A 21,635-nucleotide genomic window follows, 5' to 3' on the forward strand; every position below is an offset into this window, starting at 1 on the left:
AAGAATCTACTACCAAAAAAAGAAAAAATAATAGAAATTGAAAATTCTACAGAAACAAGAACAATATGTCAACAAGTTATGAAAATTTATGAAGATCTACTAAGTGATCAGAGATGACTTTAAGTTGCTTGGGCCTTGCAGAACCCACCACTTGTTACCAGTCACCACTTTTGTTCTGAAAACTAAGATTAGCTATTGATACAGCTTGGAAAAAGGCTATTTGCTTCTCTCTCCCCTTTTGCAGTTTACACGCTTGCTCTCCCTTTTCCTTTTTTCCTTTTCAGAATGTGTATTGAATGGCATTAAATTAAAAAAGGGAGGGGAAAAAGAGAAAAAGAATATTTAGTGATACTGGTAAGTCTGCAGTTGTCTTACAACTTTGTCTTTTCATTTGCTTACAAGATAGTGTACATGTAGAAATGGGAATAACTTAATAAACAAGCTAGGATTTCCTACTCTCTATTGCTTTAATACTTTATGTAAATAATGAATAAAATTAATGCAGCATCAGATAGTATAGTAGACCACAGAATAAAAGATTTTAGGTAATTTTTCTTTTTGTTGAGGGTAGAACAGTCATTGCAGCACAAGCCTCTTGCTGCAGAAGTCAACAGTGGGCAGAAAATCTCTCCCAGAGCCTGAGCTCGGCCTGCGGACACAGTTTGTTGTATTGGGATGAGGAATGCGGCTAATTCAGATGCTGTCCTTTTGACTTCAATAACTCTGTGTGTTTCAAAAGGGTATTATCTCAGCTAGAGCCCAGTGCCATAAGATGATTAAGGCCACGTTGAGCGTTAAGTGCAGAGCCCCTGCCCTTAACTCTCAGATAAGTGTCAGATGTGAGGCCGGTGCTGAGCAAGAGCCATCAGATGGGAGCTAATCCTGCAGCTCGGGAGCAGAGTCTCCATAAGGATTACGTTTGGCTGTGATGCTGCCTCTCCTTGAAAGAAACACCTCTAACGTGATCCTGCTGCGGTGAAACATTTTACTAGGTTTGTCTAGAAATTACAATTATTTTGAAAATATTGATCTAATTTATACTGCTGTTTCTCTTCAAGAGTCAAGCTCATGCATGTAAACTCTCTATATTGTGGTTGCCAGCATTATTCAGCAAATATCACCGCTTTCCCTGTGAAATAGCTGAATAATTGTTTTACATTTACATTAATAAACATTAAGTGTCCAACTCTGTATTGTAATGAGATCAACAAGCTATCTCTAAGTTTTGGAGTAATGTGTTAGGGTGCTTTTTATATTTTATATCTGTATTCAACCAGTTCCAGAGTTTTTATGGACTACGGTTGTCTATGGATGGTAATAATAATATAAAATAAATATGTTATTTCTTTGGCATATATGGGAGCATCTCCCACAGTCTGTCAAGGGAGGTGGGTTCTCACTGGTACAAATGAGAATAAAAGCCCTATTTAATGATCCTCCTTCAACAAACCTCACGACACTCTGTGAGTAGAGGCCCGGACGTTGGTTTACAAAACTCAAGACCATGATTCTCATACAAACAGCTACAGCGAGGCTGAACAACATCAAAGAAAACATTGACAGCAGAAAGAAAATGACCAAAACTTACGCAAAGTCCCAGTCTAGGTAATGACTTGTTTTCAGATGCACGTTTGCGGTCACATCTGTAGTTTGTATTATGTAAGCCAAAGTATTTCACATCTAAAAGACAACTAACCTGAGAGGACACAGCTCATCCTAGAAAACAGTATTTTAATTTTTATTTTAGAAAGGGATAAGTGACAAAATTAAAATAATCACAGTTACTGCTAATTTGGGTTTCCTAATGTGGTCCTCATTTCTAATGGTGAACTCACTATTAAAAGAATTAACGTGCTTGGTTTTTTTCTGTTGCAAATGTGAGGTTTTGCAATTAGATTTTTAAATAGTTTTTCTACTTCATCAATAAAAATGTATACAGGCATGCTTTGTAAGTATGACTTTGGGCTGTGCTTTTTACATGCACATCTGTACTGTTGATATAAATTCAACTTACATTTAATTTCACAGAATCACAGAATGGACTGGGTTGGAAAAGCCCTCAGAGATCATCCAGTCCAACCCTTGGTCCAACTCCAGCCCATTCACTAGATCATGGCACTAAGTGCCATGTCCAATCTCAGTTTAAAAACCTCCAGGGCCGGTGAGTCCAGCACCTCCCTGGGCAGCCATTCCAATCCTGACCACTCTCTCTGCACAGAATTGCTTTCTAATCTCCAGCCTCAATTTCCCCTGGCAGAGTTGAAGCCCATGGCCCCTTGTCCTATTGCTGATGCCTGGGAGAAGAGCCCAATCCCCCCCTGGCTACAACTGCCCTTCAGGTAGTTCTAGAGAGTGCTGAGCTCAGCTCTAAGCCTCCTCTTCTCCAGACTAAACAAGCCCAGCTCCCTCAGCCTCTCCCCATAGGGCTTGTGTTCCAGTCCCTTCCCCAGTCTTGTTGCTCTTCTCTGGACCTGCTCCAGCACTTCAATCTCTTTCCTGAGCTGAGGGGCTCAGAACTGAACACAACACTCCAGGTGTGGCCTCCCCAATGCAGGGCACAGGGGAAGGATCACTGCCCTTGGCCTGCTGACCACTCTAGTTTGGATATTTTTGATATTTTTGTAGTGCTTTTCTCTGTAGTGGGTTAACAGCAATAGCCTGGGTCGCTGGAGTTTCCCGAAAGAGAGCAGTCGTGTCTGTCAGCCTCACGAGTGGGAACAAACGCTGCAGCCAAGGTCTGACATGGGACAGCGGCCCAGAGCTCCAAACCTGCCCCAAACAGTCAGTTAATTAACCCTGAGAGCTCTGTGGTGTTGGATGTGCACAACAAACCAGCCTCAAACTGCTGGCTTTAAACGTTACTGCCGTGTACTGTCGTACCAGTGGTTACAGTGGTGGTTATTAAGAATTTTCTTGTATGGATGATGATCTTGGCTTAGGAAAACAGGAATACAAAGACTCCAGGCCACCTGTGCTTTGTAGGGTGGTGGCCACATTTCCTCAAATATAGTTTAGAGCTGATTTTAAATTACAGATACAGCAGTGCATAAGGTTTCCTTATTATTTTTTGGTTGCACCCCCTGTCATCTCCCTCAGAGAAGTCTTTGCTGGAGGAGGTGAGTCCATCCTCTGTGCTGGCAGAAGAATGGGAGGTTACACTTCAAGCTATTCAGTTCTGCTTGAAATATATCTTTTGCTTGTGGCATTTGTGTTTGTGTAGTTTCCACACGCCAGAGCTGTGTTTGTGACATTGTTACAGTCTGGCTAATTTATTCTCAACTCTCCTCTTTCCATAATTTTCTTTTTGTCTGGGAAAGCCCAGTGATTTAACTAATGAATCTAGTACTGATTTCTGAACAGCTGCTAATAATAAGAAAATTGTCTTGATGGTTATTCTCGAGCCCGGAGAATGAGCACACAAGCAAGTTGTTGGGTCTTTTTTTCACTTTCCAGGATGTTTGGCTTGTTCTGAGAGCTCTCATGTCAAATCCCTTTTATCTGTAATTACAAAGCGTTATGATTTCATCTCGGTGCCAAGGGACAGCAAATAACTGCAGGGAATACTGAAAGCCCATTTATTTATCTTAAGGCCAACTCTTGGTCACAGTGATATCATTGCCAAAATCCTCAGTGAATTTCTCTGTTTGGAGCTTTAACCCTACGCGTGTCTCCCAGGACTGACTATGTCTTGGATACAAACTACTGGGAACAACTGGGAATATATTTATTTCCTTTCTGTCTTAAACAGTATGTGTTGGACTATTTGTCGCAGAGAACTGACAGTCAAATTACAGATAGCTTATTTTTATCCTCACTTTTAAAATAAACTAATAGCACAGCAAAGGAACTGATTCATCCTAAATGATGTAGGAAGTCCATTTCAGACTAGGAAATGAAACCTATATTTTTCTGGAAGGCAAATCTTATTGGTTCAAAACCTTTCTACCTCCCTTCTGTGCTCTTCTACCTTTTCAAATGCTTTATTGGAATTCAGATGTATTCAGATTGTAGCTGTAAGCTGTCTCATAGTGGCAGGTTCTTTCCTTAGCTCTGAGATCACACCGACTGTGTGGGATGGTACATTGGAGATCAGGGGTTTGGCCTTTCAAAGACGGGCTGACTGCCGAGCGAGGACATGGAGTGACAGAGCTACTGTCAAACGTCTGAATGAAGTTGGTGTTGGTAACACATAATAACACAGATTAAATGGTTTGTGCTGCAGGATTCTGTTTCCAGACAGTGTGTAGTGTGTCTGAATTTATGTGCTTTTAGCTACTGTGTAAGTCTGTGTAGGGAACATCACGCACTGATCTGCAACCGCGGTGTAACAACACCGAAGTTTGGGGAAACCTCAGATACCTTTATTATACTAGTTACAGCTTCCATCTGCTGCAAAGTGATGAAAGAAATGGGAGAAAAACCTCCTTCCCACCTTTGCTGTGGGCCTTGAAGAAAAAAGAACAGGTGTAATGGACTTTCAAAGATCATCTAGTCCATCTTTTGTCTTCAAGAAGGGTTCAACAATATCTAAATCATTTTTGACAGAATCAGTTCAATGTTTCTTTAAAACAATTTAGCAATGGAAACTCCGCAGCCTCTGTATATAATGCATTTCACTGCTTGTCATTCCACGCCATTCAAAAGGTTTTTCTTCTAATACTTGACTAAATTGTCCTTACACCAAGTAGATATTTTTCCTGTCTCAAGTGGAGCATATTATTTTCCTCTTTTCAGCAACTCTTTACATAGATGTAATCCTGTCTCTCCATAGCTGTCTTTTCTCTAGAAGAACAGGAAGAAATACTTTCTAAAATAACAGAGTTTTATTTTATGTGATTTCTAATCATCTGCCGGTTGCTGTTTCTCATTTCTGGAGTTTGTGTATGAATTTCTGCATGCTGTTTCAGTTGAAGCCTTACCCACAGGAGTAGAAGGATCGTATTGTTCATATTCTCTGTGACATTAGAACTCAAAAATACTTTTTGCAGAAAAGCTTTCTAGTCCATCATTTCCCACCTTGCCTGTTTTTCACTTCCTCATGGCAAACACCATTGCTGATCTGCACTGGTCTCAAATAGCTTGGATCAGTAAGACCATTTGAATTCCAGTCACGTCTTATGAGCTCTTGCAGTCCAAAATAGTTCTTCTGCAAGTGTAGTCTGTCCTCCAAGTCATAACGGGAAATACTTATTGGTACTGAAAATCTCACTCAGTCCCACATTTGCATTTCCCTCATTGCCATTATTTGAATATTGGAGCTGGAACCCGTCTTACAGTACTTCCATCTAGACAGGTTGTGAAGGAAGAATTAGTTTGGGGAGGGCTACAGAGATGCTGGAGAGTTACGCACAGAATCTTCCCGTTACTCTTCTTTTCCCCTCAGTCTTTCCTTCTCTTTTCCCCTCACACTTCTGAAGTGAGTTTGGGATTTTGTTTCCTTTCCTGGCATCACTTATTTACCTTGTGAAAAGAGCTAAAGACAATACAAAAATCAGTTCCCTCTCTTTACATCAGAGACCCCTTTCCTCACCAACGCTTTGATCCCCTTTGGCTTCGCATTCACACTATTCTGACAAACGCTGTCATCCAACCAGCAACACTCTGAAATTGCTGTTGGAGTCTCTGCCACCATCTCTTAGGATAATGCTGAAGTCCATTGAGATAAATGATCAAAACCAGATCCTCTAGGGAGCGGCAGAAGGATGCTGGGCTTGTAGAGCACAGTGTTCTCCTGGGGAAGAGAGGCCTGGCTGGATATAATTAGAATCCTGGGTGCAATTACTGACTTTGCTGTAGTGTAAATCGAGCAAATCCTTGGAACTCATTCAGTGTTAGTTTCTGTCTGCTCGGTAATTCTACTTTAAACACAAGATCTTTGGAGAAGGGACTGTATTTCTAAAGTATACATAGCCCAAGCAGCTCCATGCTGCCATCTAAAACATCATTTGTTGACAGTTACTGACTATATGGTGTCTTCTTAAAAGACAATGAAATCCTCTGTGTTTGTTAAGTCTCAATGGGCCAGTGTCGGCAGCGATGGTTACATGTGTCATTCCTTTCTGTGCTGCCAGTGGTGTCCGCAGAGAAGCTGAAGACTCGGAGAACAGCCCAGGTTGGAAGGGGCCTTGACAGACCATCTGGTGCAGCTGTGCAGGGAGGGGGAGCCTGGATGAGATTGTCCAGCATCCTTTCCATTCACCTCTTGGAAACATCCAGTGATGGGGGTTGTTCCATTAATTGCTTGTTTGCACTGTAAAATAATTTGTTTCATATATTGAGATGAAACCTTTCCTGGTGCAACTTGTACCCCACTGTTCCTTGTCTTCTGGAGAAGGAAGATCCTCCACCCCCTGTACCCACCACCCTGTATGTACTGGAATCCTACGATGAGCTCCTGCCCTTCTCCAGGGAGATGAGACCTGACTGTTCGTGTTCTGTTTTCATCAGACACGAACTGGTTTATCCTCCTTTCAGTGACTCTTTGTTACAAGTTATGTAATCTGTACATAATATCTCTCTTCAGTTGTCTGCTCTTTAGTGTAAACAACTTTAGTTTTTTCATTGTTTTCCTCACAGTTTGTTTTCTCTACCCCTCTGCTTACTCATAGCAATTGTTCAAGTAATAACTGATTACAATAACCTTACTGACATGTCTCTTCCCTGGTACTCGGTATCCGTTCTACCTGGGGCTTTGTCACATCTCAGCAGAGAGGGAAGATTGCTGCATGTGACTCCCCTGTTTGGCCTGGCTGAATTTCTTAACTCATGGTAGGTTTGGATGGCGTTGTAATTCCCAGCCCCACGCTTTGCAGAACTGCTGCCTGAGCTGTTATTCTAAAACTTGTCAGTCTGTGTCATTATTCCTGTCTATAATATATAGTAATTGTGTGCATATATGATAGCATGCATTAGTCCTCAGTGCTCCGTCCTGTTTATTTCATACCACCATGCTATACGGTGAACAGGTTTGATTCTTATTTTGCTTTCCTTTTTTAAGCTGACAGGCGTTGACTGTAAAAGTAATACTTTTCCTTACTGACTTAGACAATGAAATACAAATATGCTTTGGTATTTTAAAGTAAACTTTTAAAGAATGTTGCTTGATTTCTCATTGTGGTTTGTTACAGTGTTGCTGATAGCTATGTTATTCCATTATGGTCATACTTCACGGCAGGTTAATTTAACACACATTTCCCAATTTTTTAATGAAAATGTGACATGACCCAGAGCCAGAAGTCTTGATAACGTGTATGATATCTACTGCTGATTCGCATTTTTTTGATTGGAGGCCTCACCATTAGCAATTAGCAGCTGACCTTTAAGATGTCCCCGAGTGAACTCAGGACAGAGATCTGCACACTTTCTGTGCTCACCAGCAGAGTGCCAGCAGTTCCTTCCCTGCCAGCACCTCAGTCAGGCTCAAGTTTTGGATGAGAAACCTTTAAAACAGCCTGCTGGCAATTCTTCCTCCTTCTGCAGAAAGAATGAGGTGGAAACAGATGAGAGCAGGGGGCTCCTTTCTCCAGCACGGCTTCAAGCTTTACATTCAGGAAGATGCACAAGGGGTATTAGGATTCTGTGTGGATGTGAAATAGTCTCCCAAGGGAAACAGGCATGTCATACAGCTTGAGAGATTGTACAGCTTGAAAATAGTAGAAAACATGATATGGAGTAGTATGCTAGGAGATAAGATGCTTTTTATTCCCATCTGTGCTTCAGGGGTTGAATTGGCAGGAAATTCAAAAACCTTTACTAGGCAACAGAAAAGATCAAGAAATACAGTATATGCATAGCAGGGCTTTGGCAGGAGGTGGTGTGTGTCCTAACTGGATAATAGGAGCTGCTCTGGGGATTAATGTAGAGCATGTGTTTTCCAAATATATTTTTTTCTAAGATCTCATGCCATGTTAGTTTTCACAGTGTCTTTATGGTCAATGTTTTTTTGACCTCTCATTAAAATGCCTTTGCATAGAGCTCTTCAAGAGAAGCCCCAGCACTGTATTATTTTTCTGGCATTCAGTATTGTGTAACATATGGATATGTCCCTCTGCGGAGGTTGTGTTGTCTGTCTCAGCTGCTGTTTCACATTGATAAAAATACTGGTTCTCTTCTCACTTGTATATATTAACAGCTTGAGTGTAAGTGAACATATATGCCACAGGTTCTGGAGACTTATGATCTCCAAGAGAGGAAAAAATACCTCTGTTTATTATGGTATCTCTCATGTGGTTCCCTTGTGCAGCTGACAAGGGGGAAATTAGCAGATGGTGTAAAACTTGTGTAGTTATTAACAGGCAGCACTCTCAATTCTATAGACTTTTTCTTACTGCAGCCTTAGTCACCTCTTCAGTTTCATAAGCTTTCTCTTGACCTAGTGGACGTTTATGATAATCTGTGTTTTCCTCAGTTTTCTGTTTGTTGACGGGAATATGGCCATTCTGATATTAACTAAACCAAACTCAACCAGCCAAACCCCAAAGCCAAAGCAAAGGACAGAGAAAAAAATAACACGATGTCTTTATAAAGTAATTCCCTCTGTCTCCCTTAGCATATTAAGGCAGACTTGCATATTTTACAAAGAATAGCTATGCAGCTTTATATCTTATCTTTTTCTGAAGCTGTGACCTATCCTAGAAGGTCACTGTTGAAGAGTGAATAAATGTAAAACATATTGGAAAGTCATTATTGGAAAGTCAGCTTCGTCTTTCCCTGAAGTTGATTAAATGCATTGGCTCCACTTGAACCTCTCTAGTACTTTTGTGTGAGAAAGTATTACTATACAGTGATAGAGGCTGTGATGTTATAGATAAGGGGAATGGGATTCAAGCTGGTAAAGACTCGATATTATCTTATTAATTAAGTGTAGCATCCTTTCTCTTCCACCTGTTCTCTCACACTTCACACAGACACAATCATTCTGCAAATATTTGTTTTCTCTTCCTATTATGAAAAGAAACATGTTGAAAATGGCAGAATAGCTTTTGTAGTCTCTGTAGGAGCTTTTCAGAAAGTAAATTTTTCTATTACTAACCTGTCAAGGAAATGCAACCCCAAAGACAGCTGAACTGTGATTGTCAGGAAATGTGGGGTTGATAAGCGTTTCCTGCTGAACACTCATCTAATACTGCTGTATTTGGAGGACGATATCTCAGCTAATAAAATCATCAATTAGTAATAAAATAAATTGAGCACCATGAATTAACAGCATGATGAATACCAGTATTTAGCGTGGCACTATTTTGTGTAGAAACATGAAAAATATCTTTACAGGTAAACAACCAAATATCAACTAAAAGTCAAGGAAGCTGAAGAGTGTCTAAGGCAGGATTTTCAAAGAAGCTAGGCAGCAAATCACAAGGAAATTGCAACTGGGCCTCAAAATTAAATATATTTTAATGCTGTTTGTAGAAAGTGGTAAGCTTAGTACCTGCACTTTGACCCTGTGCAGGCTCCAGCATCCTCCTGGCTGCAGCAGCTGTGTGTCACAAGGACTGCAACGTGCACATTGAAGCCAAGCAACAGCCTCGAGAGTGGAGTCTTCCCTACTCGTTATGGGCTGTGTCCAGGTTACAAGACAACCAGGTAGCTGAGATCTGGCAGGATAACTGCATTTTGCTCCAAAGCAATGTTGCAATCCCTGCCTTGTTGAACTGCAGTCCAAGCAGTGACCGAGTCCAGGATCTGTGCGATCCTGTCATGTTACCTGCTTTTTTTCCTTTCCTACACCATTTAGTTGGGGTCTGATTAAAAACATTCACTTGTAGTGGAGCCTAAAAACTTTTGCATATGGAAGCATGAACGTGTGTTGTCTGTGGGTTTGGTCTTCCGCGCACCGACAAGCGTGTCACTAACTCAGCAGTGTGGGATCGGGGCCTTTGTGATTCGAGTCGTGCTGTACAATGTTGTATCTATCGCTGCGTTCACCAGGGCACCTTTCTTATGAGCACTCTCAGCCTCGCGCTTTTTAGATGCACCTTCTAGGACAGAAAAACAAACAAACAAACAAAAAACCAACCCCCCACACTCCTAAATCACTGTTAGTAAAACCCAGAAGAGTTTGCACTGCACAGGCAGACTTGTGCAGGATCTTGCACATAATAGCGTACATAAACTGCCTGCGCCTTAATGGATCCTGTCAAGTTGCTCTCTATCATTCTTATCATTCCCCAAGCAGTAACGGTAAAATGCATTATAGCCTTAGAGGACACTTTTCATCCCTAAAGTTTAGACTGTCTCTTTAGAATGTCACATTCTTTAGCATTTCATTTTCAAAAGCACTAAAGTAAATTAGGGATATAGATACCATCTACAAAAGTGATGTGAGGCATTTAGATGGATTTTCCCCATCAGTGTTACCCATTGACGATGTTGCAAACACAAACTGGTTTAGGTAGTCAGGCTCCAAAGGTCAAGTGACTGATGTGGAGAATCTTGTAGAATTTGTGCACAGGTGTGCACAGAGAAGGGTCTTTCTGAGTGTGTGACAGCCGCATGGGCGCTGCCAGCCCAGGCGCGGGGTGCTCAGGAACACCGCAGAGTTCTCTGGGGAGCGGGGGTTTGCAAACACCGGCGGTTCTCCTGACCTCTTCAAACGGGAAACAGAAAGCAGGCCCTGAACCAAAGCCAGTGCTGGCGCCACAGTAGTCCAGTCCATCTTTGTACCTTTGTGTCTGCCTGGTGCATGATTTTTTTCATTCCTAGCACCTGAGGGAGGGAACGGGTTGTCTCTGTGCTCAGTAGTCAGCGCTGTCGCCTGCAGAGTGTGCATGAAACATCCCCTCTGAAGTGTAACACCGCCTGGAAAAGAGACAGATGAGTAGGAATCCTTCAGCGCTCTCTTCGCCCCTCAAAGGACGAAGCAAAACCTTTACTGTGGCAGAGAAAAAAGAGCACAAATATGATACTTTTGCAATGTTTCTGTTGCTTAAAAGAGTAAGTAGCAGGTAAAGTGCTCTTTCCCTTGGGGACCAATTACTTCAGGGAATTAGATACACTAACATTGGCAAAAGTCTCTCAAATAATAACCACTGTGATCAAAGTGTGATTAGTGTGAGCCCAAATACCAGAGGGTGAAAATGAGGCCGTCACCTGCATGCAGTGAACAGAAGGTTTCTGCTCAGGGAGCGTTAGTGGCTGCACTGACACTCCTGCTGCTGGGTACGACTGGTTTCCCTGGCAAAACGACTCTGCCAATGACCACTGAACAGGCTTGTGGTTATTTCCGTTTCTCAGCTCTCGTTGTAGCTCAGGTTGAGCAGCAGCGCTGCCTGACATTCTCTCTCGATTTGAAGTCATCTCTGTTGATAGCCTCTTGTGCTCCCAGCCCTATTTATCGTGAGGGATGCGCACAGCACTTGGCGGGCAGGCGCTCAAGATGAACTCTGCCGCTGCAACAACAACCCCTACTAACAAGCAGTGATGCCGCTTCCAATTTAAATGCGGGTGAAGTTGCTAAGCGAAGGAAGCTAGTGTTGATTTAACCAGACAAGGTGCAACTGTGTGTGTAACAGTGTGAAGGTATTGTTAAAGCCCTGAATAGGGAAAAAAATTGCAAAATTGCCCTCAAGTTACCCGCAGAGAAAGATAGGTACAGAGAGCCTCTTCATGCATCCGGGAAGGACCAAGTTTACTGTAACATTGCTTTATGCACTTAGCTACAAGTATTATAGCATCTCATTCCTTCTGTGAAACCAGAGCAGCGGTGATAGATTGGGGTTCTAGACCTATCTCAGCCTTGGGTAAGCTTGAATCCATAGCTTCAGCTTCCCAGAAAGGGACCCTGAACTCTGAAGGTGAGAAATTAAATGCTAGTGAAGAGAACAGTTTGCTCTTGGAGCCACACCGTTACCTTGCTGCAGAGGAGCCCTGCGATGGGGCCTGTCCGGGGAGCCCTGGCCTGGCCAGGCTGTGTTTCTTTGGCAGGTTCTGACACAGAAGAACTAGAGTCAGGAATGATTTTTCTTCCAGGGTCAAAAAGTGTACTCTGTTGTCACTGGTGACAAATACATCTGACTTAGGTTTTGCTAACCTGGTAGGACCAGCACAGCTGAGTGAGTTGTGTCAAATTCTTCATGGTGCAAGTTCTGCAGAAGTGTTTACGAGGTCCAATCAGCTGCATTTGTCTGACAGCAGCTTTTGTGCAGAAACAGCCTGTAATCAGTATCCTAATTTGGTCCCGACTTCCATTAATGCAGCTGGATGGGGAGGAAAAGCCTGGTTTAACACTCGTGTTCCAGATTGAGTTGGCAGGTATAAGGACACATCTTACTTGCAGGCTAGGCAAATCTGAGTCTGGAAACCTCTAAAGCATGAATTCCAAGAATTGTTTTTTACAGCCACTTTTCAAATTAGAGCTTTATGTTGGTGTTTACATTGAAAGTTTTCCCCTGGGGTTTTAGCTGTAATAGCATTTGCTGGCTCTTTTTTTTTTCCAGTCTGTAGGCTGAGATTAATGTGCTATTATGTCGCATTATTCGAATGAATTGATTTAGTGGTTTGGCATGAAACATTGCAGTTTATCTTCCCTCATTAGCCACACTCCTCTGCCATTGCCATCCTGACCGCGGTCCCGCACGGTGCAGCAGGAGAGGCGGCCGGCGCGGTTTGCTGGAGCAGAGCTGTGCTCCGTGAGTAACAACCCCAGCTGCCAGCGGCACATCCACAGGGCACAGTCTGGTCCTTTGCCTCTCCTAATCTCACCCCTTGATGTTAAGCCTGTTGTTGAGAAAGCGCTGCTCATGTCATGGGCAAACACTGGAGATCAGCTTGAGTTTGAATTCTAAGCCGTTGGGTTGGGCTTCTCTGCTCGTCCGTGGGCAGCTGTGGGACCCGCAGAGCAGGGCGAGAGGGGCAGAGTCCGGTGAGAACAGAACGTAAATGTATTGCACGTCTTGTAACACAGGACGCTGTCGTGGCTCCGCGTCACCTTTGGAATTAAGCCATTATATGCTACCTCTTCTGCTGAACTACTGGTAAATCAGTTTTATCTACAATTAGAAAACCTCCGATTTTGTTCTTCCAAACTAGTCTCATTTCTAGAGGATTAGTTACCAGGAAGTTTCAAAGTAGTTGCTGACACTTAGTACAGCAAACAGCTTTAGTAATAGTTTTAACCCTTTAGGACTTTGTTATTGAGCCAATATAGGATTTTTATTTTTTTTTATTGGAATTTTAATGTATCCCAGGAGCTGTTTCTCACTGACCATGTACTGGTATTTCAGAAACAATACAGAGAGCCAGTTGCTGTATAACTTGCAATAAACAGGGCTTGCATTTGGTCCTTTTTGGCTAAAAGCAACTTTCATACCCAAGGTAGCACGCATTCTGTACTACTATATTTGTGTTATATTAATGCTGAAATAAATGACAAAATATATCTGAAGTCATAAATAATCAATAGACACAATAATGTGACTTTACCACTCACAAAAATAACAATGCTCCCTTTTTAGTAATGTGGTACTCATCCTATTTTCACATTGTCAGCTCTGGGTGATATATGAGATGATATAATCTAATACAGTAATGCTTCCTGTCATAACTGGTTTTAGCAAAATAAAATTATCCATGCCAAATAGAAAGATTATATAATTACAGCAAAGACTATATTTATCACTGGAAGTCCTTCATGTATTTAAGTATAGAGACCAGGATTAAATAAAGTGTGCAGAATTGTATGCAAAAGGGATTTGTGGACTAGGGTTATTTATTTAGTACCCCAAATTCAATAACCATTCTATAAGAATAGAGCAAAGCATGAATCTTTTCCCACATGTATTAAAATCTGAAGTCTGAGTACTGGAGACACTTTGTAGGTACAGTGTGGAATGTCTTGAAACCTGATCCTGTGTTTGTATGAGTCACCACGTCTTCACGGTGTCGCCTTCGTCTTTGTGTAAGCCGAGGATCATGCTCCAAAGCTTTGGTCTCGAGAACAGTGTTGCCAGGGTAGAGGGGTCTCAGGCAAATAACCTTTAGACTTCCAGACGCCGTAGCTCTGTACATGGAACACCTTCATTTCTCAGCAGTACGCATTTTTCTCTGTAGTGTGGTGCATCTGTGCTAATATCAAAGAGACCTATGGAAAAAATGTTTATGGGAGCCCAGTGCAGTTCTTGCTCATGGCAACAAAAGTTTCAGGCTAACATAAGAGGAAAAAACATGCAGAAACACAAAAATCAAATGCAGAGCTTTTTTTTGCAGGTTTTATTCCACGTATCTGGATGAACAAAATCCTATGTAGAGGCATTCTAGTGAAGCAGTTGTTCTTTTTGCCATCCATGATTCCAGTCAGGAATTTGCCGATAGAAACAATATGAATGGGGTGGGTTGTTGGTGGGGCTGTAACAGCGAGTTGTCTACCGTGGGTTGGGCTGTGCTCCCTGGGCTCCCCAGCCTGCCCTGGGGGTCACAGGGCTGCCCCAAATGTTTCTGGTGCCGTGGCCACGCTCCATTTGTCTCTCCTGAGCCCCTGGCAGAATGGTGGTGTTTTGGTAATGATGCCAGAGGCAGGAAAATGCTCATGTAACCAGAAGGGGTCTTCTATGGACTAATTCGTGGTACCCATAAAGGCACATAAAGAAAATGAGACACTTGTACTGCTGGCTAACTGCAGCCACTTCTGAATGGGTGTTTCCCCTCTGATAACGTGTCGTGCCTGCCTAGGAATCAGAATTTTCGCCAAGTCATGCACTAAGTTGATTCCGAAGCCAGGTATCCCAGTTCTTAATTTCTTCCTCTGAAATTCATCCAATATCACTGCAGCAAAGCGAAGAGAAGGAGGTACCCAAACACTCCCCTTTTCTGACGTTCTCTTCGTTGTCAAGTTTACTTACAAGCCATTCACAGTACTGAACCCCTGTAAAGGCCTTTCTGTTCCAGCAGGCTCGGTACACACGTCTCGCGTACAATTTTTTGTGTGGTGAACATATCAAAGTTTGGAAGCGATACTGACCGGTGTTCCATCTGTGCTCGCTGGCCATTCCGCCGGTGGGATGCGGCTGAAGCTCACTGCAGAGCTCCCGTGTGTTCCTGAGCCCCAGGAGCGGCCCTGTGCCCACCATTCCCCAAACCGCAATTAACCGATGAAGTGCCACAGCTGTCTGTGGTGCCTGGAGGCTCACAGGGCACACGGAGGTTTGCAAGATGTGTGAGCTTTGTATGTATTTTTAATATGTGACACTGTCTGTAACAGGCATTGCACATATGTAACACATACAGCTGCTTTCCAAAGAACCTCTTGTTCATGAGGCTGCCAGTGGCACTCGGATCCTGATTTGTGCTGAGATGAACCCCACTGCCTGCAGTGAGAGGCGCCAGGAGCTCAGGTAATACTCAGAAATTGGCCCAATGATACAAGTTGAGGAATGAGCCATCAAGTTGGATTCACATAGAATCAGTTTTATTGCCAGGTAAGAAATTCATATTAATGTAGTGAATACATATGTTTACAAATAAACATTCTTAAAAAACAAACAAACATTTTATTGTAGGAAGTATTATTGGTATCATAAACTCTGTAGTTAACAAGTATTAACACGGGTTTACTTACAGAACATACAGTTACTAAAATATTTCCACATAAAATATGCTCAAGTTACACGAAACCTGTGTGAATTAGAGTGCAGCTGTAATGTGTATCTGAAGCATATGGATTAACAGCAACATTCCATAAAGGGTCAAATTAAGTCAGCCAGTTGTGAAGGCAATAAAGATTAAAGGAATAAAAGTAAGATAATGGAGAATCTGGGTTGTGTGCAAAGTATTTTTCCCGTGGGCTTTGTCCACTTCTGATAGTCTTAAAACAAATGATTGTACAATTTAGCAGCAGGATTATGGAGAGATGCCGGTGCTCTCAAGATGCAAATCAGTCTTGGTATAGCTAAAAAAATGGTCTCTCCATTTAACCGCACCTCAAACTCTTAGCCCTTGCATCCTGACTAAGAAGAAACACTGCCGGTTAGTCGAGTACAGCGAGAAATGCCACTTCCACTTCTTCTTACAACACACCAGTTCTCACTCCTCCTCGCACGCTCTTCCAAAGCTAATCTCCAGAGGAACTGACAGCCGGCAGGAACGCAGCTGTACTAAGATAGCTAGTTAGGGGTTAGCCAAACGACTTGTTTGGGGGAAGGGCAGGGATTTAAGTGCCAGACCGAGCGCGTTGCGTGCCATGGGGCTGGTGCCGCAGCGCCATCCCATCCCAGCTCTGCTCGGCTCTCTGCCGACGTGCCGGAGCCCTTGGAGGCCCAGGACTGCAAGTCTGCTACCTGTGCCCAATTCAAGAGCGGTTTTACTCGTACAAACAAGGCATCCAGCTCACCAGAACCACAGTCAAGACCACGAGTCCAATTGTTTGTTTAGTTTAAACCCAGATCTCTTTGACGTTTGAGGCTAGTCCGTTAGCCTCCTCCGCCAAATAGTCCACCAAGAGGGAACGTCACTATAGAAAGCCAAACGATAGAGACAATATACCATATAACATTTAGTTGAACTGTGAAGAACTACCATGGCTAAAAGCAAATACAAAATGAGAGACTAGAGGGAAAAAGTTTAAATTGGGAAAATGGAGGGGCTAACTAAATAGTCTTGGCTGTGCAACCACGGCATGGAGATGTCGTCCAGTTTCCCTTCAGAACAGACAGAGGAGGCTGAGCAGGGCAGAGCCCTTGTCACCCTTACCAAAACAGGAGGAAATAGCTTAAAGGAACAGAGGGGTCACTTGGAGAAACAAGACCATCATTGAACAATAGTAATACAGAAAAGGCACCACCCACGCTTAATTTCAGTCTGAAGCAGTTGAAGATAGGCAAAACATTTAGGTGAAGAAAAAGTCCTGACAGTCTGCAAAGCGAGATCTCTTACTATCTGCCCGAAAACAGGAGGACTGAGAGGGAATATTCTGATGCCCTTATTCCCCCAGCAGCTTTCTGTGTCGCATGATATGTCTCTTCTGATTTTGGAGGTTCCCAAAATTTTCAAATCAAATGAAGTAAACTGAAATAAAATCTTCTGCTGTTTGTTATCATCCTGCAGAATTCTCTACCAGCCAGAAAGGTCCCATATGCATAACAGTCTTCATAAATTTCTTGTGAAAGAGTCTTTATCCCTTATTGTGTATATATTTTTTGCGCTTTCTATAGGATGGTGTGAAAGTACAATAATAGATGTTAGGGGTTGTACCAAGATGTTTGCTCTTGGCTTTTCACAGGTCTAGTGATTATTAATAGGTTTTATACAAAATTTCTCTCTGAAATAATATATTACAGTATATTGTCCTCTCTTTCTTCCTCTGTCTCAAGGCAGGAACATAGTGTAAATGTTTAAGCAGACATAAAGTTTCCCTAGATTGTGCTACTTCTCATCATGGATATTAGTTTCAAGTAAAAAAATTTAGTCACAAGGGTTTGTGTTCCATTGTGAAATACAAATGGAGTTTATAATTCAGCCTTCAGTGTGTATTGCTGCATGGTATTAACCCACTCTTCGGCCCACAGTTGGCTGGATACCAAGAGTGTCCAGGTGGAAGTTCTTTCCATTCCCCTTTTTTTTTTTTCAAATTTGTTTTATATTTTTAAATTTATTTTTTGCCTTTCAGTTGAGTGTTTGTGTTGTGTGTGGACTTCCATGTGGTTTTTAAAGGATTTCATTAAAAAAAAAAAAAAGAAAGAAAGAAAGAAAGAAAAGAGGAGATCAGACTCAAACAGTTACTTCTGTCTTGCTGTTGGTGATGAAGTATGGCTGTGGGCCCAGGTAGTGCTGGCTGCGCGTCGTCAGCGGGTCGCTCAGCGTGGGGTCCCCCAGGCCGTGCTTGCCCTTGCTGCCGTAGGCTTGCCGTCTGAGCGACTGGTCGTTGGGATCCCAGGTCTTGTAGTGGGAGTTGTAGCCCAGCGGGTGCGTGTGGATCTTGGCCATTCTGGATTTCTGCCCGTTCTGCTTGGTCAGGCCGCTGTCGATGGTGTAGGCTCGCTCGTCGTCCAGGCGCACGGGGTGCAGCGGCAGGCTCCCCTTGGCGGCCAGCTCTGCCAGGTGCCGGCGCTTGGTGTAGAAGTCATCGTTGACTTTGTCAGCTATTTGGATTCAGAAGGGGAGGGGACAAAAAACGTCAGTTGGACGCCAGAAAAATGTTACACGGTTTACAGCAGGTCATGCACAGTTACACCTGTGGACCAGATCCAGTGACAGGTACATCAGCAGAAATCCACGCCACCTCCCACCTCTTACTTTCTCTCTGTACTGTGTTTCTGAACACTATTATCTTAGGCTTTTCATATAGGCAGACTAAACCTGTTGCCCTTTAACAAAAGACTGTCCCTGCCCCAAATTACTCAGGTTGTACATTTACATCATGGGGATGGGTCCTACCTATCTTACCACTCATCTCACGTAGCACAGGGATTTTAGGAAGTATGCAGACTTCCTTGGAAATCTTTGGGCATCTTGGGATGCCCTGTTGTGTGAGAGCAAATCCCTTCAAATGCAAAGTGTCCCGCGGGTGTTTAACCAGGCCAGTGGTCAAGCTCTAACGGTGTATGACGTGGACCCATTTCTGTTTAATAACGCCTTAGGGCAAAATGAAGACTGGAATCTGTTCTTCTGAATGGCTGGAAGTTCACTAATGCTTTATGGGGCTGAAAATACTTCGTCTGGCTGAAGGTTAGGTGTTTACCCTGTGATTTTACAGACAATGAAAATCCTAAATTCCAGGTTCTGACATAATTTTCTGGGGCCAGTGCCACTAAGAAAAACAGCAATAGCCCTGCCAACAATCACCGCATTGCAGTTCTCAAATTAGGATTTTGCCCTCTGCAGTTTCCTAGACGAGTGTCTTCCAGTGCATGCTTTTGCTCGAGTTTGATTGTTGTTATTGCTGGCATTTATTTGGCCTTGCTTAAAAGTGTGAACCGTGCTCAGGAAGCTAAAGGCGTTCTGCAACAGCTCAGCAACTCACTTCAGTTTGAGACTGACTAGCGGGGATTTAAGGGGAGCTTAGCTGAATTTCATTTTTTAAGAGCTTGCCTTTTATGCAAAAAGGGCTTATTTACCCCCTTTGAAAGTCTAGATTTTGGTTTAAGATAGTGCCAAATTTGTAGATCAACCAACATGGTGTTGTGTTAATCAGCAGTGATGTGCTTGGAACGTGGCTGTGTCAGCCCAGGTTTGATTTGTGCTGTGCCCTGGCTGGGCCCGTCCCTGTCCCTTGAAGCTGTGCCAGGTGAGGCTTCTCTGCACAAGTCTCGTGTGTGGAGCTGTCTGTGCAGCTCAGCTCCTCCTGCCTGCACGATGACGAGGTTTGTAATTCCCTGCACTGTTCCTGTTTATTTCCCCTCTTTTTCTCTCTCTATGGCTCGGAGGCTTTTGTTGCACTCCGAGTTTTCTCCTCTCTAGTTCTGAACCGAATCTTTACGCAAGGCGGTGAAATCCCCATGAGCACCACATTAATCTTCAAGATCAGGCTTCGGTTCTGCACCCCCCTTGTCCTGGTCCCTCAACAGGTAGGAACATTGCCAAAAGCAGTTGCCGTTTATCATCTCGTGACATTTTTTGTATAATGACTGTGTAACTGGACTTTGCTGTTAAATCCTTAATTTTATCCTTAAAGGGGTGTTTCCTCACAATGTACTGAAATTGCTCTTCTCTGTGCTGTAAAATTAGGCTTTGTATGCTTTACCCATCTCCATCTGTCTTGTTTGAAACAGAAGACAGAATGTAGATAATGGCCTGTTCCAGTTTCAGTACAGGATGTGCAGCCGCAATTGCTGATAGACCTGTAACGAGTCACAAAGAGTACCTGCGGAGTTCTGCTTTGGTTTGGGCTGAGTTGTATCATTTGGAGATCTGTCATCTGAATAGTCAAGAAGTTGTACCTATTTCTTCTTGGAGGAGCTTTTTCCAGTTCTAAATGTGTCTTGTCCTTTTGATGTGTTAATATTCACTGAATGACACAAAACAGTATTACATGCAAGTTGAATAAAACCAGGAGGGAACTGCAGTCTGTATGGCTAATATCTCATTAATCTGTTATCAGTAAATGAGAAAAACAGTTGCGGGAAAAGCATTGTGAACATCGAGGCGAGTATTTATTTTGTATAAATGTTTACATCGAAGGCACTGCAGGCCAGCTGGTTAGGGGAGCCACGTTCTACATCTTATGACTGAGAACTTGTCTATATATGAAAAGTCATGCTAGCTTATATGATTTAAATTCAGCGTAGTTAATTATGTCCAGCTCCTAATATAGATACATTTGTCTGCCTATTTCACATTTAAATTGGTTTGATTTGCATAGAAAAATTAAAAACTAAGCTGATCTCGTGTAAGGATAGAGTAAAATTGTAAGTTTGTGCTTTTCATTTTATCGTAGTTACGCTGCAGCAATTTGTTTTATACAACCAAGATCTTTGATGATCAATTGCAAGGTAAATAATGACTTCTGTTTAGAAAAATAACGGTGATACAGTTATGTAAATAATAACCAAAAATTGCAGAAATTTGCGTTGCCTGATTCCTCATGCCATTTTTCTCTTTCGTGTGGCTACGTGAAAAAGGCCATAACAGGCTCCTTAGGTTCTGTTTATTTTTTCTCCCTCACACCTTTTTCTGCTGGTAGCAATGGTCCTGGGTGCCTGGATTTTGCCAGACATCGGATCTATTACTCAGATCTCCAAACACATCCAGAGTGATGGTCCTCACAGAGAAGTGAGTCCTCCCGGAGACTGTGCCTGGGACACATCTGTGAGACGGACTGTGCTCCTGGTTGTGCCGTCCTGCCTGGCAAATGGTCAGGTCTTGGACTTCTTACAGAAGATCATACAGAAAGTGAGATGATGGATTCTGCAAATATGGTTACTTTAAAGTTGCTTTAACTGATTTAGGCTGTTGTCCCTTTTGTAGAGACTTCCTGACTGTTTTCTGGGAACGGGGCTTGAAGAGGACAAGCCAGGCTGTGATCTGCAAATCCTCGTCAGCAAAGTCAAGCGGGAAGCGGCAAACGTGTGACGAACGGCCGATGATGTGTGTTGTGTGTGGGAGAGCTGCTGGTTGTGTTTGTCCTGATCAAATAATGGTTTGCAGGGTTTTGCCTGCGAATGTGTGCCTAGGAGTTCAATGCTGACAGGGAAAGGCAGCCTCTTAATCTGATGTTTTAACCTCTTTAAAACAGGTTTCTTTCAGCATGCACGTGCAGCCTTACATATAGGTACATGTAGCACAACTGGGGAGGCAGGGAAACACCACTGTAGCAAGAAAACCCCCGTAGATAAAACCAAATTGTTCGGCTGATGGAAAAGGGCTTTTGGCAAGCCTTGAGCAGCCCTCGCTCCTGCACAGCGACCAGAGGACGGGGTTTGGAACACCGCTGTGACCTGGTGCCAGTGCAGCGCAGAAACAGGGGGTTTACTTCTGATTTTCAAAGCAGAGAAGATTCAAAATGTGATATTGAACATGGTTTTGTAACAAATATTTTATCAAGAAAAGCGTATTTATAGCATCCTGATGCTGACTACTTCAAAAATCAACTGTGAATCTCAGGAAGTTCATTTTTCTTCTTAACCAGCTCCTTGCAATATTTTGTGGACTTTAAACATGCAAAGAGATATTTGAGCGTTATAGGCCACATTTATCATGTGACCCTGGGT

General features: G+C 42.8%; 1 protein-coding gene across 1 annotated transcript in view; it reads right to left on the minus strand.

Moving 5' to 3' along the window:
• Nucleotides 1-17,697: 17,697 nt before the first annotated feature.
• The window catches only part of SHISA9 (shisa family member 9), a gene marked incomplete at its 3' end in the record, with an annotated part of 183,053 nt that continues 179,115 nt past the window's right edge, over nt 17,698-21,635 (minus strand). Inside the window, exon 4 of the mRNA XM_082064553.1 lies at nt 17,698-18,068. Within this exon, the coding sequence (XP_081920679.1) occupies nt 17,698-18,068 (371 nt within the window). The remainder of the gene's footprint in view (nt 18,069-21,635) is intronic.

The sequence above is a fragment of the Streptopelia decaocto genome (genome assembly GCF_964273445.1).
Source record: "Streptopelia decaocto genome assembly, chromosome: 13".
NCBI classification, from domain to species: Eukaryota; Metazoa; Chordata; class Aves; order Columbiformes; family Columbidae; genus Streptopelia; species Streptopelia decaocto.